Source organism: Sceloporus undulatus, chromosome 4, assembly GCF_019175285.1.
Source record: "Sceloporus undulatus isolate JIND9_A2432 ecotype Alabama chromosome 4, SceUnd_v1.1, whole genome shotgun sequence".
NCBI classification, from domain to species: Eukaryota; Metazoa; Chordata; class Lepidosauria; order Squamata; family Phrynosomatidae; genus Sceloporus; species Sceloporus undulatus.
Genome location: NC_056525.1, coordinates 131,345,905 through 131,358,174, shown reverse-complemented (window position 1 = coordinate 131,358,174; position 12,270 = coordinate 131,345,905). Strand labels below are relative to the sequence as shown.

Below are 12,270 nucleotides of genomic sequence, written 5' to 3'. Positions count from 1 at the left end.
GTCACTAGGGTTGGTGTCACCTGGTGTGGTAACTCATGGTGTCACCCACCCATTTCACACCATAGTAATGCTTTTCCCCCTCTAATGTTACTCATAAATCATAATTCCCTCGTACCACTGAATATGACATGAACAACTAGAAAAATTAAAATTATACTTTCACATTACAATATCATATGCACAACCTAAATGTATTTACATTTACATAGAGAAGATTTGGTTAGACTGTGATGTTCTTAAAGAAAAATTAAAAATAATATTTAAATAAATCAAAATTGATTTTTTTTAAAAATTAAAATTTTGAAATTTGAAATTTTAATTTTAAAAAATTCTGGGGCCTCTCCTTTCTTCTCTTACTGAGCTTCACCTACTCCCACCATCTCATAAAACATTTTAAAGGGAAGCAGATGAATGCCACAGCCCATTTCTGCCACAAGGTAGCTGTTTGAGGAGCAGTGGTGTCACACACACACCCCGTAAGGTGTAACCTGTTGTGGTCTGCACCCCCTGCACTCTCCCAGTAATGCCACTGGCCTGGGGTGAGCTCAGGCTGCCTATTTACTAGAGGAAATAGCAATTTTAAACTTGCTGGGGAATCAGAAATACATGGCCTGTGAGCTAGAATAGCATGAAGGGGGTTGTTTTCTCAGATGATGTGGAGAGTGGGAGTGAGAGGCAGTGATTTGCCGAAGCCTTGACTGAGATAAAAGTCCATGTATTCCACATTTTTCACAGTATAAAGTTCACCTGGTCAAATTCTAGGGTGAACTTTAGAACCAGATCTTATTATTAGCCATTTTAAAAGTTAATGTAAAACCACTAGCAATATCTATCTATCTTTTTTTAAAATTGGGAAATTGCTTTACAATATATGTGGAATTGAGAACAACTCTTCCATTTGTTGATATATCTAAAACTGTTGTGCGGTAACTTCCATCTTAAGAGCATAATTATACTAAAATTTTCTCTAATGTAACGATATAGCAGAAATATCTCATAATGCCCAATTCCAAACACATATCTCAGAACAGAAGTTAATCCCAGTAAATTCAGTGGGGCTTCAGTTTTAGGGCCAAGCTAGATAAGACTCAGGAAACACTGGTATATGCATATCAACCCCCTTACTACCCAGCACAAATAGCAGCTTCAAAGTATAATCACCCCTCCATTCTCGTGGACTTGAGATCTGTGGTCTTGAATATTCACGGAAGGGCGACCTCCATTAAATTCAACGGGGCATGCCCCCACAGCACATGATCAGTGCATGCTTGCAGGCACGCACTCCATTCAAGCCTATGCAGTTTGAATATCATCAAGTCTCCATTTTTGCGGGGTGTGTGTGTGTGTGTCCGGAACGGACCCCCCGTGAAAATGGAGGGCCGACTGTAATTGTACTGTAAAGCCATGCAGCACTGTGATCCTTACCAGAATTAACCTCCACAGCTGCCATTAACATTTTAATGGAGTTCACAGACCTTCTACCTCACTCCTAGTTTGGCTCTGAGAATAAGAAAGGACTGGCGTAGAACTCAAGCATTCGAGTCTGTTATTGAAAACTACAAAGGTGTGATATAGAAAGGGGAAAATCTATATAATTTCTTGCTCTCGCATATCACTTTATGCCCCCTACCTCTAAAATCACTAGTAAGGAAACAAATAGTGTAAGAAAATCTACTATTTAACACCTTTGTGTTCTTTAATAAATTAGCTTTGGAACTAAAAATTCACCACTCCCTTACTGCTGCAGTCCATAAGATGATTGTAGCACCTGCAGTTTCTGGATGACAACCTTAACACATTTCTGCCTGAAGAGACAAGGGCAATCTGTTTGCCTTTACTTCCTCCCTGGATTGCTGTGGTATCAACTCCACATCTAGGAAATTTTGAGGACCCTAAAAACCGCAAAGGCAACAAATCCTGTCTGATCTTGGAAATTAAGCAGGGTCAGCTTTGGCTAGTACTTAGATAGGAGACTGCCAACAAATATCAGGCACTATAGGCACTATATATTTCAGAGGAAGAAACTGGCAAAACCAATTAATAGAATCATAGAATAATAGAGTTGGAAGAAACCCCAAGGGGCATCCAGTCCAACCTCCTGCCATGCAGGAACTCTCAGTCAAAACATCCCAGACAGATGGCCATCCAGCCTCTGTTTGAAGACCTCCAAGGAAGGAAACTCCACTACACTCCGAGGAAGTGTGTTCCACTGTTGAACAGCCCTTACTGTCAGGAAGTTCCTCCTAATGTTGAGGTGGAATCTCTTTTCTGAGTAGTCCTTGCTTAAGAAAATCCTATGACATTAATGGGGTTGGCATAAGTGGAGAGGTGAGGTGAAGAAACATACACACAATGACACTGTATCCTCCCAATTCTTTCTTCAGTAGCAGAACAAGACTTTTTGAGCCAGTGCCCCCTGGCATTAGAAATACAAAACCGCAGGAAATGCATTTTCTACTGGAAACTCGATTATCGATAACAGAGATGCCGGATGAAATAAGTGCTTAGGCTCCTGTGCCTTTAATGGTTATTTAGAAAAGGGAATTTCTGCAGGTGTTGCTTGCATGAAAAACATCATCAGCTGAAGTTCATTACTCTGCACTACTATTAAAGGTACAAGAGTCTTGTCCCTTATTTCACCTGGCAACCCTGTTGCTGTTGACTACTGTCAAGTCAACTTCAACTTATGGTGACCCCTTGAATGAGAGACCTCTAAGTTAGCCCCCTCTAGGTCCTGCAGACTCAGAGCTGTGGCTTCCTTGATTGAGACTATCCACCTGTAATGTGTAAGCGGTCTTCCTCTTTTCTGACTGCCTTCTATTTTACCAAGCACTATTGCCCTTCCTAGTCAGTCATGTATTCTCATGATATGTCCAAAACATGACAGTCTCAGTTTAGTCATCTTAGCTTCTACGGAGAGTTCAATCTTGATTTGCTCTAGGACCCATTTATTTGTCTTTTTAGAAGTCCATGGTACCTGCAAAACTCTTCTCCACATTTCAAATGAGTTGGTTTTCTTTCTTTCTTCATTGTCTAGCTTTCACAATCCTACATAGAAATGTGTAATATGATGACATGGACAATCCTGTCTTTATTTTTCATCTTGTCTAGTTCCTTCATAGCTGCCCTTCACATCCTAGTTTTTTCTGATTTCTTGTCTGCAGTCACAATTCTGATTAATGACTCAGCCAAGGTATGGAAAATTTTGAATTATTTCAGTGTCTTCGTCGTCTATATTAAAGTTATGTAAGTAATCTGTGGTCATTATTTTTATTTTCTTAATATTCAGCTGTAAACCTGCCTTTGCACTTTCTTCCTTGACTTTCTTCAGAAACATTCTAAGTCTTTGTTATGTTCTGCTAGTAGTATGGTGTCATCTGCATAGCTTAAACTGTTAATGTTCCTTCCTCAAATTTTCATGCATCCTTCCTCCAAGTCTAACACTGCTTTACATATGCTATGTTCAGCACACAAGTTAAACTAATAAAGTAATAAAATGCAGCCTTGCCTGACCCCCTTGCCCATTGGAAATCATTCAGTTTCTCTGCATTCATGGCCTCTTGTCTTGGGTGCAGGTTATGCATTGGGATAATCAAATGTTGTGTCACACCAGTTTCTTTAATAGTGGCCCATAGCTTTCATGCTGTATAAAATCAAAGGCTTTGCTATAATCTATAAAGCACAAGCTGATTTGCTTTTGAAATTTTCTGGTGTGTTCCATTATCCAACATACCCAATAACATGAAACCTAGTGTCTCTTCTTTCTTTGAACCCAGTTTGGACATCTAGCATTTCCCACTCAATATATGGTAAAGGTCTTTGTTGTAGAATATTGATCATCACTTTGTTTGCATTGGAAATTAATGCAATGGGTTTGTGGCAAACTTACTTTTAGTAAAAACATGCAGCAACGAAATATGACAACATCTCTAGGGCATAAGCTATGCAAACATTATGGCTTTCCCAGAAAAAGTCACTGAATAGGTTCAAGAACTATTAAAAACTTATCACTCACATTATCCAAAGAGGGTGAGGCTCAGTCTGGCATTACTTACCGTCCCAGGAGCTGGATTCCACCCAGTCAGCTGCATTGAAGAGAGAAGCTGTTCCTCCATAGCAGGCATTGGTCGTGTCAATGCCCTCAACATCGGTGTTTCCTGACTCTTCAAATAGCTGCATTAGAACTGTCTTGACTGCTTTGGATTTGTCAATGATAGTCTCTGTGCCAACCTCCAGCCGGCCAATAGAATCCCAAGAAAGATGGCTTCGCTCTACCAGACGCTGAACTACAGTCAGACATAATGAATTAATGTCCTCGTGAGCTGAACAGAAGCCCATTTGCTTCTGTCCTAGCCCCACTGTGTATTTCCCTGCATCCACACCATCATATTTTTCCAATTCAGTCTGGTCTACATACTGGGAAGGAAAATACACTTCCAGAGCAAGGATACCGACATCCTTAGGCCATGAGGAGACAGTCTGGGTCTGGCAATGCACAGAAGTAGTGGAGAAACTGCAAGAGAATCAGAGAGAAGGTTTAAGGTTTATACTGGAAAAAGGATCTTTGACTTCTAGGGTTCAAGAATGACTGGACTCTTACAAAGCAAACAGATGTATTCAGAAAAACAGTAAAATCTGTACTGGCCAACACAAAGGTGATAAAATACTGTGCAAGCTTTCAAGTTCTTCAGTACATTTTGTCAGGTGAGTGGGTAAACAAAGCAAAAGAAGTGTGGAAGGAAAAATGGTTAATGTCCAAGCCATGTGGCCTGCAGAATAGAACAGGGTAATCAGCAAATAGTTCCAAGCCTGGCAAATGACATTATTAAAATTTCTCATTCTGCCTCTTAAAATTAAATTCATTGCTGAATACTCTAGATGGCATCTACCTCCAATTACCCTGTCTTCCATTCCATTTTCTAATCCTAAAAATCAAGATCTTCTTCTGTATAAATTTTACACTGGTTCATAGGTTCAGGAAGTTAATGTTTAATGCAAATGTCTTTTATTAAGTGAACACAAGGCCAAAGTTGCTGGACAGGGCTAGGAATCAAGTCCAAAGAGCAATGTATTTTCTTCTTCCAAATTAGATGTATCTTTTTATTGGTGTTGTGTCCCTTCAAGTTGTTTCTGACCTTATGGCAACCTTATCACAGGGTTTTCTTGACAAGATTTGTACAGAGGGAGTTTGCCTTTGCCTTGTTCTGAGCTGAGAAAGTGTGACTTGACAAAGGTTACCCAGTGGGATTCCATGGTTAAGCAAGGATTTGAACCCTGGTCTCCAGAGTCATAGTCCATCACTCAAATCATTGCATCATGCTGGGTATCATATGTATCTTATTGCCCCTTTAAAAAGACCCCACACAATCAATAAATCCTATGATCCCACACATGCCTTTATTAAATGATGCTGATTTTAGTGATTTGTACAGGTTTTACTGGGGTTTCTGTATTTAATGAACATTTTTGTAAGGCATCATCAATTTCTATTATATATAATATAATGTAGTATATAAAGATTTAAATAAATACATAATTGAGTTTTTTTGATATACAAATTGTGAATATTTCTCCATCTCATTTAGATTTATGACCCACTGATCTAGCAAAAAGGAGTTAATATGCTCAGCCAGAAGCTTCCAGGAACTGTGATTCCCCATTAACTTAGGCCACAGGACTCCACTGTACTATTTAACATTGAAAATTACCCACTGTTTAAAACCAGAAGTAGATTTCTAGTCACTTCCTGCTTTGTTTCATTTCTCCCTATACTTGGCATTTGTTGCACTTCATGTGATCCCCCAAACACTCCATGTGGTAGGAAACTGGCCTACAGGTCCACCAAAGTTGTCCATCCCTGAATTAGCACCTCTTCTAAAGCCACTTTGGCGGTATGTTCCCCTACACCCCCAAAGAATGCCTATGCAGAAATATGTGAGAAAAAAATTGGTGGGGGTTAGCAGGAGTGGCAAAATGTTGTCTTCCCACTATTTGCAAAGGGCACATGAACTTAGCATTTGGGGTTAACATGGTTTGGTCTGTTGTTCGCTAGTTGTCTTGTTGTGTGTGTGTGTGGAGAGGTTGCTCCTAGAATGTACCCAGCTGGCTTCTTCCCAATGGGCTTCTTTTTGCCCGATTTGGGGGCCAGCATGGGTTTCTCTTCTGTTGCCTTGTGGGTGACCCTTTCCGGAAAGTTGGCTAACAGGTGTCCTCCTTTGCCATAGGCCAGGCAGAATTCCATCTTTCTGCACCACTGCCTTTCTGTCTCGCTCAACCTTCCATTCTCCTGGCGCACCATCTTGCTGGGTAGCCTCTTGATGGTGGGGTTGGTAGTTAGACCTTGCCACTATCTGTCCAACTTTATAGTTTCCTTTACCAGCTCCCCTTCTCCACCAAGAAGGACCCAGCCAAACAGGGTGGGTGGGTTGTCCTGCAACAAGGCCCAATCCAAGAGGTCCAGATGCAAACCATCACAAACCTTGCCATGATATTGTGCTGGAGAATCCTGTTTTGTATCATATGTTTGATCCAACTGTAATGTATGCTATTATCTATGTATGCATGGTTACAAATGGAAGGTATGACTTAGATGTTTGCTGTATATAAACATGCTGTGGAATGACAAGAATGGAGGAATGGAGGCTTTACCTCAGCTGTGTAAACTGAGATGTATGTGACATGATACATGTGCTAATTGATATAATAATAATAATAATAATAATAATTATTATTATTATTATTATTATTATTATTATTATTATTATTATTATTTATATACTGGCTTTCCAAAGGATCAAGGCGGTTTATAAAAATGCAAAAACAATTACATAAACAATTACATAACATATACACAACTAAAATGCATCCCCTTACCTAAACTAAAATACCAACATCAAAATTTAGTTAAATTAATTGCATTAAAACATATTAAAATATTCCTTGCCATACCAGCCAAATGCTCCCTTGCTCCCCCTGAAGTTGCTCCCCCAAAGGGGTGACCCCTCTTTGCCGTCACGCCAGCCAGTGGCAGTACCATTACAGCAGGCAACCAGCCTCTATCCCCTTCCCAAGGGGAACAGGTGTTCCTGGCTGGGTACCTGGGACCTGATCCTGGCAAGAAGCAGTCTGAGGCCAGCAGTCCACCAGGTGAGATGGAGCATGCAGGTAGCAAGCAGCAAGTCCACACAGCAGCAGGAGGCATTACACATTTCTTTCTATGGATATGCATTTGATCCAAACCAGGATAGTTTGATTCTGTGAACAGAACTGTTGGCTGACATATGTACACCTGGATATATACAGTCACCCCTCCTAACTCTGAGATCCGCACCCTCAAATATCCGTGGAGGGGTGACCTCCGTTATGTCCTATGGTGCATGTGACCAGGCTATGCACACCTATGAGGCTTGAATATGCGTGAGCCTCTGTTTTTTGGGGGGGGGGATCTGGAACTGATCCCCTGCGAAAACGAAGGGCCAGCTGTTAAGTGTTATGATACCTATAGATCATAGAATCATAGAGTTGGAAGAGACCGCAAGGGCCATCCAGTCCAACCCCCTGCCATGCAGGAAATCCAAATCAAAGCATCCCCGACAGATGGCCATCCAGCCTCCGTTTGAAGACCTCCAAGGAGGGAGACTCCACTACACTCCAAGGAAGTGTTTTCCACTGTCAAACAGCCCTTACTGTCAGGAAGTTCCTCCTAATGTTGAGGTGGAATCTCTTTTCCTGCTGTATGATGTATGATGTATGATGATGTGATACAGTATTTCTTGTAGTGGGTATGATATGTAAATAGTTATATGGGTTCAACAAAGTCTTTTTGAAGGCCTTCACTATCAACTGCCATAGCCATTGAAACAACTAGATGAAGTTTCTCTAGGAAAGAAGGAAAACTAATTATTTTGAGGACTGTGAAATGATTAAGTCTGCCAATTTTGGAAGTTGGAGCTAAGACATTTGAAATGCTTTTATCTGATGTATGTACTCTTCCATGACTACAGAAGTAAATAATTTACGGATCACAGACTGAAGCCTTATTTACTGTGTCTAGGGGGAGAGTTCCACTAGTTCTGACACTTTAGTAGCATTTGGCCAGTCAGTGGTCTGGGCTGCAAAACTTCAGAACTCCTCAACGTAGGGACGAAACAGACGGCCCAAATGCACCATGCTGGCGCCGATTTTAGGGTTACGGACCGTGCGGCAACCACACGGCCCCTAACCCTAACATGGCGTGGCAGTGCTGTAATGGCAACATGCAGTAGCACACTTGTTACGTCTGCCCAGCAGCAGAAAAAGAACCCGTTTTTTTCAGGTTCTTTTTCCTCCGGAGGGACGCTGGCATCCCTCCAGAGGAAAAAAGGCTGCCGGCAGGCCGCCCTTTTGGGGCGGTCTGTCCCACACCATACTCTCTCACTGGGACCCCTGGTGTAAGGTTACCAGCTGGGAGTGGGCTTTCACCACACAGAAGAGGTCCTCAAACCTTGTTCACAACCTGATCATGAAGATCTGTAGCTCATTCAGAACCAGTGCTCCCTCATCATAGAGGTATACCAGCCAGCTGGCAGCTTCTTCCTCCAGGTGGGTAGTCACGTACCACACCTTCAAAGCCCCATTGGAGAAGATGTATTCCCACATATTCATAAATCCAGCAACCTGGGCAAGGAAGAATGGCAGCTTCTCCACCTTCCCATAGAACCTTACCCCCAGCTCACATATGCCTTGCAACTCTGGTCTCCAGGACTGGTGCTGCAGGATTGCCAGTGGCTGTGGGTCCCCTGGCCACCCAGGTGGAGGGATTGGTTGGATGGGAGGTGGTTGTGGTCCTATTGTCACTATCGCTGGTGCATGCAGTGGCATCCCCAGTACTGCCAGAAGGATCGCCTAGGCCACTCTGGTTGGGCTGATAGGCACAGTCCCCACAAGTTGACTGCTATCCTTCTTCCACAGCAACTCCAGGACCACCCCCCACAGGACATATATGTTTTCTTCAAGCGAGAGGATCCTGACCTTTGTGTCTTCCTCTTCCAGAGTGCATGTGTGCCCCTCTCCCCCCATGGACATCCCAGTCCCAAACTCTAATGGTCCAGTGACATTTCCTCTTTGCTTGGAACTCAGCCTTGTACCATGACTCCAAACCAGTCCCAGCTGGTGTGGATTCTACAGCCTGAGTCTCCAGCTGGTTGCCTCCCACCTCACCCATGCTGACTGTGAAGTTCCCCCAAGGAATAGTTCCTAGTCTCTGGACTGCCAGCTCGGCCTGCTCTGCAGTACCCAGGTCACTCCCAGGAGTTTCTTCCACCATTGCTTCTATATTAGTAGTGTCTTGCTCTCCATGCATTTGCATCTATCAGTATCGTATTGAGTTCTTTCCAACTGTCAGGAAATAGTTGAACTCTCCATCCAGACAGTGTAGATAAGGCTTCTGTGGATGACAAGTAAGCTGTTTACTTCTGAAGTCATGGAGATGCAGCTAGTCAGGCACCTTGGACAGAACGTAAACCTAAGTACACATACATCAAAAGCATTTGCTCCACATTATGAAATTGGTGGGCTCAATTGTTTCACTGTTCTCAAAATAATTGATTATTTTTTGATTGTTTTTCCTTCTTTCCCAGGTCAGCCTTGCCTAGTTTTTCTGTCACAGCAGTTGATAACAGAGGTTTTCAGAAGCCAAAGGGAAAACACCCTTACACATTCCTTTACCAAGCTTTCGGCAAAACCCAATTGTGATTCAGTCCCTCTCTCTGAAGCTACCTTAGACTGTGTAGTTAACATATTTAAAATATATAAAAGTACTGTATCCACATTTTGCTAGTTATATAACTATTACTCTAACTAACAACATATGTTACCTATTTGATTAACATATACAACATATCTGCATTCCTCCCTCCCAAGAGAATTCAAACAAGCTTTCACACACCATATCAGCTAGTAGGAACAATGCATCATCATATCATCATAAATCTATAGCTATATATAACTCTATATATCAAAGTGTACACTTGTCAACCAACCTAACAACAGTTCTATACAAAGCATCACACTATCAGGTTTGTATCAAATGGATATCACCACACATATCAGTTAGCACATATATTATATCAAATATATGTCCACTAATACACCTGAAGTAAACCCTCCACTATATTTTGTCATCCCACAGCATATTCATATAAAGCTAAACCTCTAAGTGAGGTATTATGACATATTATCATACCTTCCAGTTGAAACCATATATATCAGTTGGATCAAACACATGATACAGGATTCACCAGCACAATATCATGGCAGGATTAGCCCAATCCTGACAAAAAGGTATTAGAGAAAAAGATACTGATGAGCTACAATTCATTGGGAAATTCTAATATATTGCAAGTGAGTTTAATGGGATGAAAATTCCTTCTTACATTGCACATGTTGTCTGACTGGATCAGTGCAAAGTTGTTTTTGTTATCAGCACGATGTATATGAATGGTCAACATTCATAATGCAAACATCACAACTAGTTTATTGTTGTGTTCCTTCAAGTTGTTTCCGACATATGGCAACCCTAAGGTGAGCCTATTAAAGAATTTTCTTGGCAAGATTTGTTGAGACAAAGTTTACCATTGTCTTCCCCTAAGGCTGAGAGCATGTGACTTGCCCAAGGTCATCCAGTAGATTTAATAATTAATAATATTTATTAATAATTTTCAAAAGTTAAAAAACTCACATACAAACTATATCAGGAACATGACATAGAGACAGATGAATAAAAGAAGAGGAAGAAAAAGAAAACAGAACAAAGAAGAAAGTGGATTTTCCATGGCCAAGCTGGGAATCAAACTCTGGTCTCCAGTGCCACAGTCCAACACTCAAATCAGTGCCAGTACTTTCCTTTTAATGTCCCTCTAGTTGTACTGTCCAGCTTCAACCCTGTGTGTTCTATATATGCTTAAAATTCCAGAGAACTCCTTAAGCATTGAATGAAGTGAGGCATAGTCCACAAAAATCCATGCCATAGAGTTCTTTGTAATACTTGTCGCAACAGATTAAAATTAGGATACAGGCTACTCTGGCTGGTAAATCAATAGGAATTAGAAAAGTGTGCAGCCCATCTCATACAATGTTTTCATGCATGCTAAGTCACCAGAACTAAGTGTCATCATCTGTGTGCTTGTGTCTGCCCTTGGAACATATTCCTTTGGTACTTAAATGGGTGTTGGAGTCAGCATTCATGTTGTACATAGTCTCAAAACATGTAGCTGAAAAGAAAAACTTTGCCCTACATTTGCACTGACATGGCCCAGATCTTTGAGATATCCCTTGAACTATTGATTTTCTTATCACTGTAGGCTCCAGAGAGAAAAACACACTAATCTCTCCCACAGACAGGGGAGAACTCAAAAGTAATTAACAAAGATTAAATGGTATTGGAAGATGCGTACAAGGAAAGGGAAAAAAGAATGTGTGTGATTGTTAAAGAGAATTTTTTTAAAAAAATAAGAATACATTTTCTATTTCTAGGCTCACAGTTGATGATTCTAGAGAACATTAAACTTGATGCTCTGCAGTGTCAATTTTAATTATGGTACAATTCTGTTATCCTATTTTCGAGGCAGGAGGTTATATCTATATGTTTTACAGAAAATAAAAGGTGGGTTACATTATAGAATGTCTCTTCCAGCTCTATGATTCTATGATTCGATGGGTTGTCAAAGTCAGCCATTGCTGACCCTTACCTGTTCTGTGGCAGGACTGCTGAAAATTGTGCTGGCCACAGTGGTCTCTGTAGGGCCCGTTTCACCTGGAAGCAACACTTTGTGTGGCTGAAGAGCCGGAACATTTTCATGCAGTGGTTGACTAGTCAAGGTGAACTTAGGAGCAACTGCTTTCTAAGTCTCACTGGCTTTTGAAAAGATCCCTCAAGTCCCTGGTTACAGAACCCAGCTAAGTCCCTCCCAGCCCTTATCAAGGGAGCAAACAGTATGCACTTTGCTATGCCTAACCAAAGGTCATGGCACATCAGCAGATCCTGCAGGGGTTCAGTATTTTTTACCCCGGTAGCATCACTCTTAACTGCCAGGCACTTCTTACTTCAAAGGAGCTTGTTGCCTTTAAACACTGAACCCTCCACTATTATATACAGTATATATATATATTAGAATTGTAGAGTTGGAAGGGGCCCCGTGGGCCATTGCATCCAAACTGCTGCTCAGTGCAGAAACTCCACTAAAGTACCCCTAGCAGGGAGTTGTCCAGCTTCTTTTTGAAGACATCCAGAGA

At 41.4% G+C, this 12,270-nt stretch overlaps 1 protein-coding gene across 1 annotated transcript in view; it reads right to left on the bottom strand.

The window, feature by feature from the left end:
• The window catches only part of LOC121927995 (hydroxymethylglutaryl-CoA synthase, mitochondrial-like), an 82,257-nt gene extending 70,324 nt beyond the window's left edge, over positions 1–11,933 (bottom strand). The window contains exons 1-2 of the mRNA XM_042462148.1: positions 11,727–11,933; positions 4,056–4,513 (exon numbers count right to left, since the gene is read on the bottom strand). Of these exons, the coding sequence (XP_042318082.1) occupies positions 4,056–4,513; positions 11,727–11,836 (568 nt within the window). The 5' untranslated portion in view covers positions 11,837–11,933. The remainder of the gene's footprint in view (positions 1–4,055; positions 4,514–11,726) is intronic.
• Positions 11,934–12,270: the final 337 nt, after the last annotated feature.